We start from the raw sequence: 18,557 nt of genomic DNA on the forward strand, positions 1-18,557 counted from the left end.
TATTCTAAATTTGGAAAAATAAATATTTGTTGAATAAAATAAAATTTTAAGTGTTGGATTGAATTCTTCATCCCTTAACTTTTTTAAGGCCTTATTTGGTTGGATTTTTTTTTTAATTACAGAAATGCTGCTACTCTCAAGAAACTTTATCTCTGATGTCTAACACAGCTGACAGCGGCTACTTGATGTTGTATCATCCACGGAATAATACATTTAATAATCAGGAATATGATATTGATCCTTTCGACAATTGCTGTGTTTTTGGAAGTCTATGTGAAAAGTTTTTCGAAAAGAGAGTTTCAAGCAGTTGTTTAGGTTACTCAGCTCCAGATCTTGGTAAGAGATTAAAATGTTAATGCTGTTTGCTTTGAAGCATGGTGACCGAAAACTAACCCAGAAATAAATCCTTGTTAGAAAACCAGTTTGTGTAAAAATTAAAGTTACAATACACCATTAGATTTTATGGGCGCAGCTATTTTATGAGCATAACATGGTATTCAGAATTAAGAGTATGGCTAATCCTGATTGGTCGATATATGTGCGCCCGTTATTTTTTATTATTAGAGACTTCGTGCACTCTGCTTTATACAAAAGGCAAAATAAAAACTATTCCGTAGCCCTAAAGGTACTGAGATGACTTTTCAACGCTAGGACAAGACACGTATTTTTAAGGGCAAAATTGATAGGCATGGGAGATAAGTACAAAATACGCTAAGAAAAGCAACGCGAACCTATATTTTTTGGACCAAAAAATACCGTCCTAATAACTTTTCTTTGATTCTATCAAGGTTTCGTTAAAAAAATTAACTTTCTAAAGTCTGTATCTCGAAAAAGGCTAACATTGTCGCCTATGGGGAAATTAATTGTTTATTTCAATCTTAAGGGCATGGGGATGAACCATGAACCATTCATGATCAAAGTCAAGTAAAAAAAAATCATATTAAAAATAAAAGAGTTTAAGACTGCAAATACTCTTTCATACATTTAACTATAATTAATAATATGAATTCTTTATCAGGGGTAGAAATAAGTTGTTGTGTCAAAGAAGCAGGTCCGGTAAGGAACGATTTTGGCCTCAAATTTCAGGTTCATCTGACGAAAGATTTTGACCACTTTTTAATCACTTAAGTGTCTATTTTATTTGATTCAATTAGTTTATGTGAAAGATTTTAACTGATTAAGTCATTAAAAACGACCCGATTCAATCTCAAATATGAAAAATCTACCAAATATGCCGAAAAATGTAATTTTTCATAAGGTTTTGTCAAAAATGAAAGTGGCCACATCCATGTTCATCCTCAACCTTTATATATGTAATGTATTATCATCAAATACAACTTACATTTCAATATTAAGGATGAACACAAATGCGGCCACTTTCGTTTTACACGACAACCGTCTTAAATTTAACAAAAATGCTAGAATTGTGAAGATTTCAGTAATCTAGCATGTCTTAATGGTGCTAGAACCCGATATATGTGCATTGTATTGTCAAAAAACAGCCCATATTTATGTAGCAGAAACATTCTACTGTCCAATGAATAACTTCTAGTTTAAATTTTAACAATTTTGTAAAACTGCTATATTTTGAGGCCAAAAAGGGGTCTTACTGAACCTACTCCTTTGCCAAGCAAGGAATCTCTGTATTACATTTGTAAATATGCAATAAGATTGTTGAAAGTCATAAAAGTGTGAGTTATAACTAATGCTATGCTCATCAATTCCTCAGATGCTCAGTTTGAATTAATGAAAACATCAAAAATATACTTGAATGATTAATTGATTTGTTTCATGTGTTTTGTTTTAACTTTTGGCTTTTTCATGGAGGCCATCTTTTATTGACGGAGGAAGCAGTAAAACCAACTATCCTTGTAAATAAATATATATTTACTTGACTTAACCATGGTAACGGAAAAAATTATAATGAAAATGTTTTATAGGTCTAATGGCTGGTGATCCACATTTCAAAACACTGGATGGATTAGATTACACTTACAATGGAATTGGAGAATACATGTTATTGAATGTCCACAGCAGTACTGCAACAGAGATATTCAAACTTCAAACCAGGACTATACAAGCTAAGGATAAGAACAACATTCCTATATCAGCTACAATTTTTGGTGGTTTCGCTGCATTGGATGTCAAAAGCAATGGAAAATTTCAAGTAGAAATGGATTCTACTCGTGATGGTAAAGTCTGACATTTATAAACATGATAAAGTTAAATAATTTTTATACGCCCGTCAAAATTTTGACGGGACGTATTATGGTATACAAATGTCCGGTGTCCGTCCGTCTGTCCGTCCGTCCGTCTGTCCGGCGTAAACATGTCGCACCGTAACTTGAGAACGACTTATCCAAATTTCATGAAACTTAATGTAGTTGTTTCTTATGATGGTCAAATGATCTGTATACTTTTTGGTGAAAATAAGATTTAAACTTTTTGAGTTACGGCACTTTGTAACTAAAACAGGGGTGTGTTTTTTTTCACATGTCGCACCGTATCTCAAAAATGTTTCTTGATTATTGCTTAAAACTTTACACACTTCTTAGATATATTAATCTTAATATCTGTATACTTTTTGGTGATGATTCAAAATTTCATTTTTGAGTTTTTGAGTATTTTATAAAAAAGGGGGAGGTTTTTTTTACATGTCGCGCCGTATCTCAAAAACGATTTATGATTATTGCTTAAAACTTTACACACTTCTTTGTTATATTAATCTAAAGATCTGTATACTTTTTGGTGATGATTCAAAATTTCATTTTTGAGTTATTGAGTATTTTGTAAAAAAGGGGGAGGGTTTTTTTACATGTCGTGCTGTATCTCAAAAACGATTTATGATTATTGCTTAAAACTTTACACACTTCTTTGTTATATTAATCTAAAGATCTGTATACTTTTTGGTGATGACTCAAAATTTTATTTTTGAGTTATTGAGTATTTTGTAAAACAGGGAAGGTTTTCTTTTTTTACATGTCGCACCGTATCTCAAAAACAATTTATGATTATTGCTTGAAACTGTAAACACTTCTTTGTTATACTAATTTAAAGATCTGTATACTTTTTGGTTTGATTCAAAATTTTATTTTAGTGATATTTGTAAAAAAAAAAACAGGGTGGGGGGGGAGGGTTTCACATGTCCGGCCGTGTCTCAAAAACAATAAATGGTTATTGCTTAAAACTTCCTCAGAAACTATTTATGATTATTGCATAAAACTTCCACACAAGACGTCGGGCGTATCATGCGCTCATGGCGCAGCTGTTTATTGTTTTTGTGGACAGAATTTATTCAATTCAAAGTTTTTGTTGACTTTGATAAAGAACATGATGAAGAGTAATATTTATTTTACAAGCCAATGCTTTTATTTAAACATCGATCATGTTGACCTTTACTTTTCAAAAAAGAAATCAGATTTAAAAAAAAAAAAAACAGCTAAAAATATGTCTTCAGAGGTGTTTCATGCATCCATAATGGCCATGAAGGTATAAAAATATAGTAATGGGGGTACTTTCATGATGAATAACGGTAAAATTCTTGCCAAATGATGTAAATGGTAATTTTTGGTGCATGACAATATAATGTACTGGTTGTTTTAGACGATAAAAAAAATGACTGATTCTGACGTATCAGGTTAATTTTATTCCAAAATTACGCTAACCATAATTATTTCAGACCTCTGAGGAATCACGGTGAAATTTTTAATAACCAATTTAATGCTGACCGTAGCTGAAAATGACGCTTCACTCCTGAAAGTAAAGGGCATTATTACCCTCATATAACTACCCTCATCCGTTGTTCAAGAACCATTAAAATTCATACCATTTAATTGAGTACAAACATATTATTGCTAGTTCTGTGGCCATGACATGTTTCAAAATAATTCAAACAAAATACAGTTACAAAAAAAATATGAAGAACTTCATCGATTGTATGATTGTTTAGGGCATCAGAATGGCGCTGAACTGAACAATGTCAACTTCCTTTGTTAGATCAAAGCTGATGTTCAATACATTAATTGATATTGCATATATTTTAGGACTTATAATTAGAATAAATGACAGAGATTTTACTCTGGCTTTCTACAATGATACAAGTTTCCTAGAAAGACAAGACAACATAGTTGTGGAAAGACTGGGCAGTAACTCATTAAAAGCAGTGTTTACGTATTCAGGTATGTATGTAGCATAAACCTGATAAAGGAGGGTTTCTTTCATCAAGGTTAGTTTTTTGCTTTATCATACAATTTGATGAACCTAACCTCTTCACATATATATAGTAATTTACATGAACTGTTTTCTGGAGTATTTTTTTTTTATAATATAACCCACTTTACTTTGTCTTCTCAAAATGCGTTTGTTCTTAATTGTTGTAAATTAATATTTTGTTAAAGTTTTTCCTGGTATACATTATTTGTATTTATAGAATGCATTTTAGTCTTTACTCTTACATAACATACATTTCAACAGGGATTGCCCTGGAAGTTTCATTGGCAGTAAAAATGTTAGACAACAAAATACTTCTACCAGAGAAATTGAAAGGAAGTTCTGGATTCAGTGGTCTTCTGGGAAATGTGAATGGAAATAAAGAGGATGACTTTGAACTTCCAGATGGTACAACCATTCCATCTAACTCAACTGAATCTGACATTTATTACAAATTTGGAGAGTTTTGTAAGTCTGATGATTTTTAAAATAACAAGAGAATTACTTCTTACAGCTTAAGAATAAGCCACTGTTTTAATTTCATAGGGCTGTTAAAGCATTGACTGTGCACATATTTTTAGAATGAAGCGCTTCCAAGCTGCACACTAAATGTACTTCAGTCAATGCTTTTACACGTCAATGAATTTACAAAAAAAAAAGCATTCAATTCTTAAATAAAGCAGTGCTTACAAGAGGCAATGATTGGATAGAAGAATGTATGAAAGTCTGCTAGATATTTGTATTAAATACTAGGAAAAATTCATACATCAAAGAAATTGTACTTTTATTACTGTTCTTCATCTAAGTGGTTGCTAAAGTCCTTATTCATTGTTAACTAGTATCCAAAAGACATCTGTTTTAACTTGTGTGAGAATATAATGAAATGAGTTGAAGATTGTGTAAATTTCATGTTATCCTGGAAAATAGCCATTTGAGGATCAAAATAAAACAAAAAATTATTGAAGTCTGTTTTGCTTCTTTGTTTTATTCAGGGAGAACAAACGAAAGCACAACTATATTCCAATATACCCCAGGATTTTCATCTGATTTCTACCAGAATACAAGTTTTGTTCCAGTCTTCACCGATTCATTCAGTACTTCTGATGTAGCTGATGCTGAGGCACTGTGTGGCACAAATCGTGGCTGTGCCTATGATTACCTGGCTTTAGATAAAGATGAACAAGTCGCAAATAATACAAGAAAAATTGAGGTCGCTACTGATGCTGAAATAAAAATTGCAGGTAAGAAATAGATGGAATTAATTATTATTGTTTTGTTTATTATCATGGAGACATATGTCTACTGTTGACTTTTAGATATTTTTAGATTTTATTTTACATCTTATCATGCTTACGTTATTCTTGTTTTATTGTTTTTACATTTAGTCCTGTTTTAAGATTTTTTTTATTGATTACTTTAGAAGTACAAAAAAATGCATGGACATAAATATTTATCAACTGCAATTTTTAATTATATATTTCTTTTAAATCCACATGTTTCCCAAAAATAAATTGTTGAATGATTTCTGGTAAGATTTTAATGAAATTGGTTCCACGAGAAAGAACATACTAAGTTTTATATAAAATTACAATTTTGTAATAAATCATGTTTCTTTTCTGATGTTTTGATTTTATTGTCAGGAAATTTGCAATGTTTTTTTCAACTTAAATATTTTTATCAAGAAAAAACAAGACAAAGCTATCACCAAGTTAGCAGTGAAATTTGAAAATTTCTGCATCTTACGACCTGCTTTGTAAAAATCCAAACACAATTGACATCAACATAAACAATAACATATTGTCTTGATTAGGATAAAAATCACACTAGTTATAGTCGTGTTTACAATTTAGGCACATTTGATCCACCTTAAAAATTTGCTATATTCATTTGGTAAAAAATGTTTATTATTGTCACATTTGCAGCCAACAAGATACCAATAGTAACTGGAACAAAGAGAGTAAATGCCACAGTGAATGAAACAGTGAATCTGTCTGCTGTGGCGAGAGATGCAGATAATGATGCTGTTACGGTTTTCTTCAGTGGTACGATCACTGGCCAACTGACACAGCAGGGAAATGCATCACTATCAAAAACTTGGATTCCTAACCAATATGAGGAAAACTATAATATAAGGTTTGCTGATTTATTTACATCAATATTTGTCTTGCCTGCATGAAAGTCATGGAGGTGAAACTTATCCATGCTGTTTCCAGTGTCGACTGAGTGGCTTAACACTTAATGAATTTTTGACAAAGATACATTGCCTGAGTGAAAATCCGTAATTTATATATTACATACATGTGAATTGTGTATTAAGGAAATAGACTTCAATGTTCTCTCATTATGTTTTCATTGTATTTTGTAAGATTTTTAATATTGACCGTCATTATATATACATATATTGAAATATAGCCACCATATATTTAAAAAAAAAACCAAAAAAACAATGTTTTATGTACATGGAATACCTTTTGAAAAATGTGATCCTAATAACCAATAAAAAAAGAAGAATACTACATCATGTGTAACATAAAGATATATTTCTTACACACAGGAAATTTGTTTTGGCCATGAAGCGGATGTGTTCGAAATAAAGTTAAGCTGTTTAGCATGATGGATTTGTCACCGGTGACCATTAGAAGATTTGATTAAATCCTTCATGACTTTTTAACCTTTTTATTTGACCTCAAGTCCAAATTATATTATTAAGTATTAAGTAAGTTAGGTTGTCTGGAACAAGTCCTTGTATGGCACTTTGTTATTGTATACTTATATGCCAACATAAAATATTTTCTTACCTACCATTTAAGTGATAGAATAACTTGTGTGTTCCTCATAAAGCCTTATTTGCCCAAATAAATTTAGAATGAGAGACAAATGTATAATTAGCAAAAACAAATTTGTAAATTTTTTTCTTTCTCTTTTTTTCTTCAGTTATTATGCAGAAGATACGAATAGTGGTATATCCAACACAGAAGCAGTCGCCATTTATTTATGTCCAGGATGTAGCAATAATGGTGTATGTGACTATGACAATCCCATTACTGGCAGCTCATCACTGTTGTACTATACTGTTCAATGTAAATGTGATGTTGGCTGGGAAGGTAAGAAACGGTATATGATAATTTACTGTGGATTTATTTATTTTCGTGGATTGAAGAAAACTGCATTTTCGTTGGTTATGAATTACATGATTTGAGCAAAGTCTGAAAACATTCCTTGTAATTGTAATTCGTTGAACATTTAAATTCATGGTTTCCCCTGTTCCCATGAAATCCACAGTGAATTGGTTTCCAACGAATATAAATGAATCCACAGCAGTAGTACAGTATAAAAATTACCTCATACTCAGTAACAGAGATCACACTTGAGTAGGTTATTGCATTCCTGATTTTTTGATTGCTGTGAAATCAAATAATTACAGACAAAAAAAAACTAATACTGGCCACCACAATAATTTACAAAAAAAAAGATGTAAAATTTTAATTTTTGAAGTAAAAAAGTTTCTTATTTATATAGCTTTGTTTTTAGCCTGCAACAAAAGTAGGCGTGACACTGGGTTCTGTGGAACCATTACAATTTTTTTTAAATCTTTAACAATTTCTGTGTTTGCAGTTTCATACAGCAGTGTACTTTATATACCGGTAATAACTACTGTATATTCAGAAATTATTATGATGTTTTTATTATTGCGAAAAATGTGACAGGGTTATAATCGCAATTATTTAAACTTGAATTTTGAATTTTTTATGGCAATTAAACTGGATTTTTCTCAATATCACCAAAATTTAAATTTGTATTTTAGTTTAAAATGACAAAATCGCAATAATAAATGCATGCAATAATTACTGAATTTAACTGTTACAGTAATTAATTTCAATTTTACAGGACAAAAGTGTGAAAAAGACACAGATGGGTGTGCCAACAATCCTTGTCCATCACTTACAACATGTCTAGACAAGTCCCCTGCAGATCAAGACATTAGTAAAGTATTGTACAGCTGCAGTAACTGTGCGGCAGGCTTTGAACTGATCAATGGAAAATGTACTGGTGAGTGTTGTGCTAAAATAATGAAGGTCGAGGTCAGTTCCGGTGCACAATTTATGTTAGGGAAAAATTCAGTGCAAAATAAAAAAAAATCAAATTAGTGGTAGGAAATACTTAAAAGTTCAAGAAAAAGATCAATGCACCATAAACACTAAGAATATAAGTTAGGTTAAAATAACTGTTCAATTTAACAGTCATTTAAGAGTACAGGATAAAATTCAGAATTAACAGTTGGGTGCATGAGTCTATATAGCATTAAGGGTCAACGAATATGTCATAACAAAATAAAGTTTGAGATAAAGGTCAGTCCAACATGAAGTTCAGAATTAAGCTTTTGTAAGTATACAGAATTGAAATCCTGTTAAGAATCATTTGAAAATGTATGTCATTGCTTTAATTATGCCATGAATAATTATCTCCCCTGAAATTGTATTGAAATCCCTTAAAAACACGGTAAAGTTAGTACAGTGACAGTATGATTTGCCTAAATTTAGTTAATTGTTTGATAGATTGCAGATTATTCATTCTTAGTGGCAAATATTATAACTATTTTTAGAAAATGATTTAGAATTTAAATTTGTTTTAGATGTTAATGAATGCTTAAACGACACAAATCGTGTTTGTGAACAGATTTGTACCAACAATATTGGTGGTTATACCTGTTCTTGTAATGCAGGATATAGATATATTGCTGATCAATGTGTAGGTTAGTACTGTATAGCAGTTATAATATATGATATTTGACATCACCACCTTGATCTATATAGTTTGTTTTTCAAAATGATATTGTGAATGATTTGCTTTCAATGTTTTCTTTATACAAAAGTCTTGGTCTAAGTAATTAAAATATGGCGGAGGGAAGGCTTGATATGAAAGTCAACCAAAATCATATTGTACATGTTGTATGTGATATCTTTATTAACATGATTTAAGCTACAATTAGTCTACAAATGAGATACATGCATGTTTTTAACAATTACATCTAAGGAACTTATAATAAATATTTTATTATCATATACAGATTACAAGTTGTTAAGGGTACAATGTATTGGTAAGTGCTGAATCCGCTAAGAAGAAGAAAAAATTGTATACTAGTATTTTTTGCATGTTTTAGGCTGTATATGATTTAATGCATGATGATGTCATTTCATAATATCCCTTTGAAATTTTGTAGTTGATGTTGATTTAAGCTTTATAATAATTAGTAATTTATTGTAAGCTTTAGGCCCAGATTAAAAGATATGACAAGGTTTTAACTACTGACTGTGAACAACTTTGTCAGTTTTAAGTAGTGGATAGTTTTTTTGTTTTTTTTTAATATATATATATATATTTGAAAATTGTCAGCTAACTGTAGAAAATCCAAGCTAGTCACCCTCATACATTTTATAGAAAAAATGTCTGTAGTTATAGAATATATTTCTAAATGGATCTGGTGTAGATCAGCTTTTCAAAAGTTGCAGTTAATCAAGTCGGACAAATATAACAGGACAACTGGCAGAACACAGTTGCCAATGGTGTAGTTCACATTAAATTATAAAAGTATATAAGGATTGTAGACTTTTTATTTCTGAGTTTTCTGCACCAAAAAATGGGTTATGTGAGTTATGCAATCTACAATTGGACTAAGCATTGTGACCATAGATTTTAACTCTATAAAATATATGTCCAATCAAATTTGTTGTTTTATACAAGTTTCATTCAGTATTCATAGTATTAACACAATTACCAAGTTCTTAGATATCTTAAGTAAATTCAAAAGATCGATGCTTTAGGCTTATATAAGAAGGAATCAAATTTAGTTTTGTAATATGTTTTTATATTAAAACATCCGGGTGCAGTATTTTCTCCCTGCATTGAAGACCTGTTGATGGCCTTAAGCTGTAATCTGCTCTTTGATTGGGTTGTTATCTCTTTGACATATTCCTCATTTACACTCTCAATTTTATTTATAAACCATTTCATAAATGATATATTGATTATTATCTTTATCAGATGTGAACGAATGTATAGAATCTACCTCCAACTGTCAACAAGTATGTAACAACACGTTAGGATCATATAAATGTGCATGTCGTGATGGCTATCTCCTCAGCACTGATAACGCCACATGTAGAGCTGGTATGTAAAAAAAATAGTTAACAGTAAATTTAAAGGAAATTAGAATTCATGGCATCGGAATTTCTAAAAGATTACTGAATTGAAATGCCTGTAAAGTTCAAGTAAAAATATAAATTGTAATTTTGAGAAATAATAATTGAAATCATATGTTTTGGAAATTCATCTACTGTGGATTAATTATTTTTTGTTGGAAACCAATTATTTTTAAAGCAATTGCTTTTATGCCGTCGCGTATGGCCATCTTTGTGACCCAGATCAGAGACTCCGCCCAGATCAAGCCATAGTATTTTGTTAAACAGGCTCCTGGTCAGTCATTCTTTAACACCTATGTATGTTTTCTAATGCAATACATAGCTTGAAACTTTAAAAAAAAGTTAGTGGATTTAAGAAGTTTCAGAATATGTTCTTGTAGATGTATTTTTGTATTTAAAGGGTCAACCGTTTGACTATCAAATAACATAGAAGTCCGAGTGAAAAAAAGTACATTTTTATAAATGCGATTCCGTTTTCCGCCGTTCGTACGATGTTTCAACAAAATATGGATTCATTTCAGTTGTTGATTTAGTATTGAAAATTTAACTGAATTATCTCCTAATAAATACGGTTTTTTATGTTTAATTTGTGTTTCTTTAAGCGGTCAGGTGCTCTTGTTCATTCATAAAATTATCGTTCATTCATACATTTATCGTAAAATCAAAATCACTACACTGGTTAATGCGTAGTGTCAAATTATTACCTGTAATCTAAAAATAGACAAACTTTATTTGCGCAAATAATTTAGCGGAACGAAACCCTTGTTGAAAACACATAACAATAAGTTCGTTTTCCTTATGTCAAAACTCCGTAATATTTATCGATCACCTTACTAATGAAATGGACCCGTCCAAACGTAGTAGATGCCAAGTCGGTCCAGATGAAGAGATATTTACAATTTGGAATTTTCTAGTTTATTAATACATAGATTGAAAAAAAGAACGTCTTTTTATATATCATGATCAAAACTGGGTTTGCATAACAAATGTCAGATGAAACCATTATCCTCGTCTTTTCAGTGAACAAGTCTACTACGTTTGTTGACACTCGACGGTCCACCGTGTTAGCAATTTTATTTCACATGTTTTCGAAATATTGAAGATCATGTTTCGCAATGTTTCCTGAAAATTGATAAATATCAAAGCAACGTAGAGCTGTTTGTTCTTGTTCGTATAATAAAATTGAGAATGGAAATGGGGAATTTGTCAAAGAGACAACAACCCGACCATAGAAAAACATACAACAGCAGAATTAAGGTCACCAACAGGTCTTCAATGCAGCGAAAAATTCCCGCACCCGGAGGCGTCCTTCAGCTGGCCCCTATACAATATATATACTAGTTCAGTGATAACGATTTAATGTCATGTTTGTCTGTGATGACCCCCCTTTTCGGGATTGCATGAGAATTGTAGTTATCTCGTACCCACATGCACTTGTTTCTATTTATATGGATAATCGACCTTCCTATGGATAGAAACAAGTGCCTGTGCTCGTACCGCATCAGAAGGACACATATCAACTGAGCAATAATGTTTGGAACTTGGTTTTAAAAATGATGACAAAGTAACATTATGAAAATATTTTTATTAAGCTGAAATATACATTTATTCTTTACATGTTTATGTCTTGTAAGATATTTATTTCTTTCCCGTTTTTTAACATTTGCGGCTGGAAAGTTGAAATGTTTTAACTTAATCATTTGTGTTAATGGTTAAATATAAATTAATAATGAAAATTGTTAAAATTAAATCAATAAAGGAAATTATTGCCAAGGAAGTTACAAACACTACCAGGGGATAATCCATGATGATTTCTTTTTGAATTATATGTTTCAGCACATGTATATTTGACCCCAACTTTAGCCTGGTAAACGTGTTGTCTCCTTGTGAAATATAAAACATATTAAAAATGACTTTCTGCTAAAGTCTTTTATTTATATAAAGTTAAAACCTTCTTACTTTTAACTAGACAACACTCATGTCAGGTTTAATTCTTGTATATATGTGGATGAAAAATAAAAGTCCCCAAACATTAACATGGCAGCAATTGCTTTTACAGCCTTTAAGGCTTTGATTTATTTCTAGGAACAGGTGAACCACGAAATTAAATGTTAAATGAATAACAGATTTTTGATAGGATTGTATGCAGATTTCTGCAAATCAACGAAATTAAAGATCCACAAAATATGTAAGACTTCTATAATCCACGAAAAATTGGTACCCAAGTAAATAAATGAATCCATAGTATATACAGGTCAATATGGTTTATTTTGGTATCCTCGCTTTATACTTGTCTTGATTGTGTAAAGTTTTCAAAGAATTTCTATTTTATAGACATATTTTTCAGATCCAAATTATAATACTACACTATGTAATGCAAAGAATTGTCAGTCTGGATGCACTATAGAGAGTAATGAAGCTGTGTGTTTTTGTGAGACAGGATACCAGCTCAATAACGACAACAAAACTTGTAGGGGTAGGTGTATGAACATAAATATGCGATGTAATGTGATACTAGCATGCATATGATTGCCAATGGGATGACTATTCACCAGAGACTTAAACCAAAGTATGAGGATTTTAACAACCACATGGCAAACTCCATCAAAAAGAATTTAATTTAGATACTCATGATACTTAACAGAGTCAACAGAATATTGGAGAAGATAAACATATGTGTAAATTTTTTACATTATGTTCAACAAAATAAATAACTTTATGAAAGATAGCAATTAATAAAGGTGTGGTCACATTAACTTAAAAGTTAGCCCACACCTGTTATTGTGAGATGGAGTTTTAAAATTGAATGTCAATTATAATTTTGACCATAATTGCAGTCAATATGGACATGGATAGAACGAGCTGAGCATGGATGTTCCATGGACATACATTCTTCTTTATGATGTACTTGTCAAGCATATATTTTGTTTAATTACAATCATCATTTGAATTTGGGTAGCTGTAAAAAGCCATGGCATAACAAATTGAAAAAACTTTTCAAAAGAGAAAACTAAGGGACAAATTTACTCGTATGATTTGAATATAGAATTTTATTTTATTTGACAGATATAAATGAATGCAGTAATAGTGTGGCCATGTGTCCACATGTGTGTACCAATAATGCTGGCAGTTACACATGCAGTTGTCATAATGGATTTAAATTACAGGGCGACAAAACAACATGTTTAGGTATGGAAAGCTTTTAGCACAGTTCCGATGTTCTTATTTTTATTAATATTGTTGTTTTTTTTAAAAAGAGACTTGGATGTGACTGCCATACAAGTGTAAGGTTTAGCTAGCTATAAAACCAGGTTTAATCCACCATTTTCTACATAAGAAAATGCATGTACCAAGTCAGGAATATGATGGTTGTTATCCATTCGTTTGATGTGTTTGAGCTTTTGATATTGCCATTTGATTAGAGGCTTTCCTTTTTGAATTTTCCTGCGATCTCAATATTTTGTTATTTTACTTTATGTTTCCTCTTTTCGGTGTCAGAGGATTTTGTCATTAGATAATGAAGATAAATCTATTATTTATATGATTGCTTTTACATCAGTCAAGTGTAGAGATCTAATAAAATTCATGATTTCATTATTTGCATAATCTATATTTTTCAGAGTGCAGTGGTATGAATTGGGGACCAAATTGTGCCAGAAAATGTAGTGAATGTTCTGCAAATACCAAGACATGTGACAGAGTAAAAGGTTGTATTTGTGCCACTGGGTGGACTGGTGCCTCTTGTTCTCAGGATATCAATGAATGTGATCAAACTAGTATCTGTGGAGACTTAGAAGATTGTAAAAACTCTTTTGGATCATATGAATGTGTCTGTAAAACAGGATATAAGAAAGGATCTGATGGAACTTGTCAAGGTAATGTATTCTCAATAATTTACTATTGCCTGCCCCATTTTGCTATTTTATTTTTTCCTAACTACTCTGTAACATCCTTAACCCTTTCAACGCTACACAAAAAAATAGAAAAATGGCTGCTGCTGCTGCATTTTTTTTGTGTTCATTCATTAGAACAGTATATTCCTTTTCAGACTGCTGTATCTTTTTTATTATAAGAGATACAGAAAAAGTTATTGCATGAAAAATGCTCAGGAGAGTATGAACTGTATTGTTAGGCAGTTATTTCAGTAAAAATTTTATCAGGTTACCTGCATTTTCAGGTAATTAACAGGTAAAAGGTGTAATTTGTTACATTTGTGTTGAATTTTGAATAAAAACTACTTTTTGTCTTCATCTATTTTGTTTTTTTATCTGCCATATAATAAAGAAGACACCAATTGCTCGATTCCGTAGCGTATTGCACCATACACAACGTATTATGTAATCATGGCACAAATCAGTGGCTCCGTCCTCAAAATTTTCAGTCAACCTCCGTTTCCCCCCTTTTTCTACGTCTCGTAATGATCGATCAAATCATATTTCCCACACGAATTGAATGTAATAAACACATTGAGATAACAAGAAACCTTTTCACTAATCCTCGTCATCAGTTTCGCCATAGAAATGCTGAAATATTTCCATATTTACAGCTTCGTTTCCGATTTCCGCCATTTGCAATTGTCAAAATATTTGTTTTTATTTTCCTTCAATTTTCCTTCTACTGCATGATTTTACAATATAAATTGCCGGGATTTCAAGCGCAAATGAGACCTTGCATATCCTCGATTCATACAATGAAAAATTAGAGAGGACCTGAATGAAAACCGAATGGTTTAAGAGTCCTTATGAAAAATCCGTTGTCATCGCGGCATATGCCGCGAATAGCAGTGGCGGACGGCGTATGTCATCGCGGCATATGCCGTGTATTGCGTTGAAAGGGTTAACAGAATATTCATGCAAACTCTTGATTTCTTTCAGAAAATATGCTGATTATTGGTCTTAAAAAACCTTAACTGACGAAATTTATTTCCGAGACGGTATGTCATGTATGCACAATGATGCATCTAGCATGAATCACTAAACATATGATTTTTTTTGTGTCAGACTTTGATCTATATTGGGAGTAACAACAAACATTCCTATTTAACAAATCCAATAGAGCTGGTATAAAAAAATATAACCTGTACAATAATGTGGATGTATGTCTTTGTTTTTTCCAGATATAAACGAATGTGTAACAGGATTAAACAATTGTGATAGAAATGCTGAATGTGTCAATACTGTAGGCAGTCATTTGTGTAGTTGTAAATTGGGTTATAGTGGAGATGGTCTGACATGCTCAGGTAAAATGTAACAAGAATATGTACTGGTACTTAACTTTTAAGCAATTTTACAGTTTGTTTTTATATTTACAGTTGATATTTCCACCAAGGACAAGTAGATTCACATTTGGTCACTCCAAGGAGTGGAAAATCATTGAAATCTGTGACTGTGGATTCATGTAATTTCATCAGGCAAACTGCAATAATTAATTTGACAAACAAAAAATCCTGAAAAAAAAATTAAAACAGTTTTCACTGTAACTATAACTAGTTCTGATTGACTCAAAATCTTAATGTTTTCCCAAAGGAATTCTAAAAGATCTAAAATTTCGCTAATGGAATATTTTAATATTTAAGGATTAATCATGCACAATATATAGTGATGGAAACAGATTTCTAATATTACTATGTTGTTAGTTTTAATGTCTTGGAAAACAAAATAGAATCAAAAACAGATTTTTATGCCCCACCTACGATAGTAGAGGGGCATTATGTTTTCTGGTCTGTGGCTCCCATCGTCTGTGCATCCGTTTGTCCGTCTGTGCGTCCGTCCGTTCAGGTTAAAGTTTTTGGTCAAGGTAGTTTTTGATGAAGCTGAAGTCCAATCAACTTGAAACTTAGTAGACTTGTTGCTTATGATATGATCTTTCTAATTTTAAAGCCAAATTAGACTTTTGACCCCAATTTCATGGATTACTGAACATAGAAAATGAAAGTGGGAGTTTCAGGTTAAAGTTTTTGGTCAAGGTAGTTTTTTGTAAAGCTGAAGTCCAATCAACTTGAAACTTAGTAAACTTGTTGCTTATGATATAATCTTTTTAATTTTGAAGCCAAATTAGACTTTTGACCCCAATTTCACGGTCCACTAAACATAGAAAATGAAAGTGGGAGTTTCAGGTTAAAGTTTTTGGTCAAGGTAGTTTTTGATAAAATTGAAGTCCAATCAACTTGAAACTTAGTACATATGATCCCTATAGTATAATCTTTCTAATTTTAATACCAACTTAGATTATTACCCAATTTCACGGTCCATGGAACATGGAAAAGGATAGTGCGAGTGGGGCATCCATGTACTTTGGACACATTCTTGTTCATCATTATATTGATGATACACAAATGACACTTTTTTAACAAATTGTCTCACTTTTCATTGCAGATGTCGATGAGTGTGGTTTGGGAACAGATGACTGTACACAAGAATGCATTGATGTTATCGGTAGTTTTAACTGTGACTGTCGTATTGGATTTACATTGAATAGTGACAGGAAAACCTGTTCAAAGATTGTGCTGCCAGAGGGTAAACAATCATAGTAGCTATGATAATGCTCCCATTGTGACACCAATTGTAAAGTAAATGATGTGTAAAGTCTCAACTGGTATTATTAGTTGAATCAAATATTTATTTTGTACATAGATATGAGAAGATGTGGTATGAGTGCCAATGAGACAACTCTCCACCCAAGTCACAATTTATTAAAGAAAAACCATTATAGGTCAAAGTACGGTCTTCAACATGTAGCCTTGGCTCACACCGAACAGCAAGCTATGAAGGGCCCCAAAAATGACTAGTGTATAACCATTCAAACAGACAAACCAAACGTCTCATCAATAAAAAAAAACTGAGAAGAACTAATAAACCACATCAACAAACAATAACTACTGTACATCATGTACATCAGGTTACTGACTTGGGACAGATGCAAACAAATGCAGCGTATATTTATCGTTTTCTCAACCAAATTTTATCTGAATACAAAACGTGTTGAATAAATATTATATTTTGTTTCTTTTTCTTTTAGTTGAAGATAAGTGTAACAGTCTTGTATGTGATTTATCAAATGGAGGATGCAGCATCAACAGCACAGGAGATGCTTTCTGTTTCTGTAACTCAGGCTATGAGTTATCTAGTTCTGGTGTTGTTTATAACTGTACAGGTGGGTAATTTGTTTATATTATAAGTAAGATAGATATATAATATAAGGACAGCTGTCACCCAAAAAGATATTCATACAGCTTATTTATACATGTATATAAAAATTTAGCAAATTTTGTTTATTTTTGCTCAAAACTTTCACTTAAAAAATAACTTTGTGTTGATTAATAACTAATAGTAAAGTTGTGTCCTTAAGGTAATGACAATCAGAGAAAAACAGTTTTCAGAACTTTGCATTAAATTTTCTAATTCTACACCAAGACTCATTACTTTTGTGTAATTGCTAAAAAAATAAAAAAGAAACACATCCTTTTCAGACTAAAACAAGAATGTGTCCCCAGTACACAGATGCCCCACTTGCACTATCATTTTCTATGTTCAGTGGACCATGAAATTTCGGTAAAAACTCTAATTGGGCATTAAAATTAGAAAGATCATATCATAGGGAACATGTGTACTACGTTTCAAGTTGATTAGAATACAACTTCATCAAAAATTACTTTGACCAAAAACTTTAACCTGAAGAGGGACAGACAAAGGAATAAATGCACAGACGAGAAAACATAATGCCAATCTACTATTGTAGGTGGGGCATAAAAACAATTTATACATATGAAAGATCTATGATTTCATAGAACTCTTTATGATTCCAATTAAAAAGGAAAAGAGCATTATAGGTTTTCCAACTGAAGGTTTGTATTTTCTAAAATTTTGAAATATTTCATATTTGAATTTTGCATTAAAATGTCATATAATTTTATTTTAGATATTAATGAATGTCTGAACAATAATGGTGGATGTAACCAGAACTGTACAGATAATACTGGTGGATACAGTTGTTCCTGCGTCACTGGATATAAACTATCATCTGATTCTATATCATGTGACTGTAAGTTGATCACATGACTAATCTAATAGATACAGGCTGACATATGATTCTAACTTGTGTCATTAAATTTATTATTTGATCCATCAAACAGGACATTTACTGTCTTGT

At 31.5% G+C, this 18,557-nt stretch overlaps 1 protein-coding gene across 1 annotated transcript in view; it reads left to right on the forward strand.

Annotated features, from left to right (window-relative positions):
- The window catches only part of LOC139510827 (serine-rich adhesin for platelets-like), a 96,810-nt gene that overhangs the window by 53,758 nt on the left and 24,495 nt on the right, over positions 1-18,557 (forward strand). Inside the window, exons 15-31 of the mRNA XM_071297362.1 lie at positions 123-336; positions 1,941-2,192; positions 4,044-4,178; positions 4,474-4,677; positions 5,202-5,450; positions 6,132-6,342; positions 7,144-7,313; positions 8,098-8,259; positions 8,843-8,962; positions 10,252-10,377; positions 12,757-12,885; positions 13,476-13,598; positions 14,030-14,284; positions 15,526-15,648; positions 16,784-16,924; positions 17,427-17,561; positions 18,327-18,449. Of these exons, the coding sequence (XP_071153463.1) occupies positions 123-336; positions 1,941-2,192; positions 4,044-4,178; positions 4,474-4,677; positions 5,202-5,450; positions 6,132-6,342; positions 7,144-7,313; positions 8,098-8,259; positions 8,843-8,962; positions 10,252-10,377; positions 12,757-12,885; positions 13,476-13,598; positions 14,030-14,284; positions 15,526-15,648; positions 16,784-16,924; positions 17,427-17,561; positions 18,327-18,449 (2,872 nt within the window). The remainder of the gene's footprint in view (positions 1-122; positions 337-1,940; positions 2,193-4,043; positions 4,179-4,473; positions 4,678-5,201; positions 5,451-6,131; positions 6,343-7,143; positions 7,314-8,097; positions 8,260-8,842; positions 8,963-10,251; positions 10,378-12,756; positions 12,886-13,475; positions 13,599-14,029; positions 14,285-15,525; positions 15,649-16,783; positions 16,925-17,426; positions 17,562-18,326; positions 18,450-18,557) is intronic.

This window comes from Mytilus edulis, chromosome 2, assembly GCF_963676685.1.
Source record: "Mytilus edulis chromosome 2, xbMytEdul2.2, whole genome shotgun sequence".
Taxonomy (NCBI): domain Eukaryota; kingdom Metazoa; phylum Mollusca; class Bivalvia; order Mytilida; family Mytilidae; genus Mytilus; species Mytilus edulis.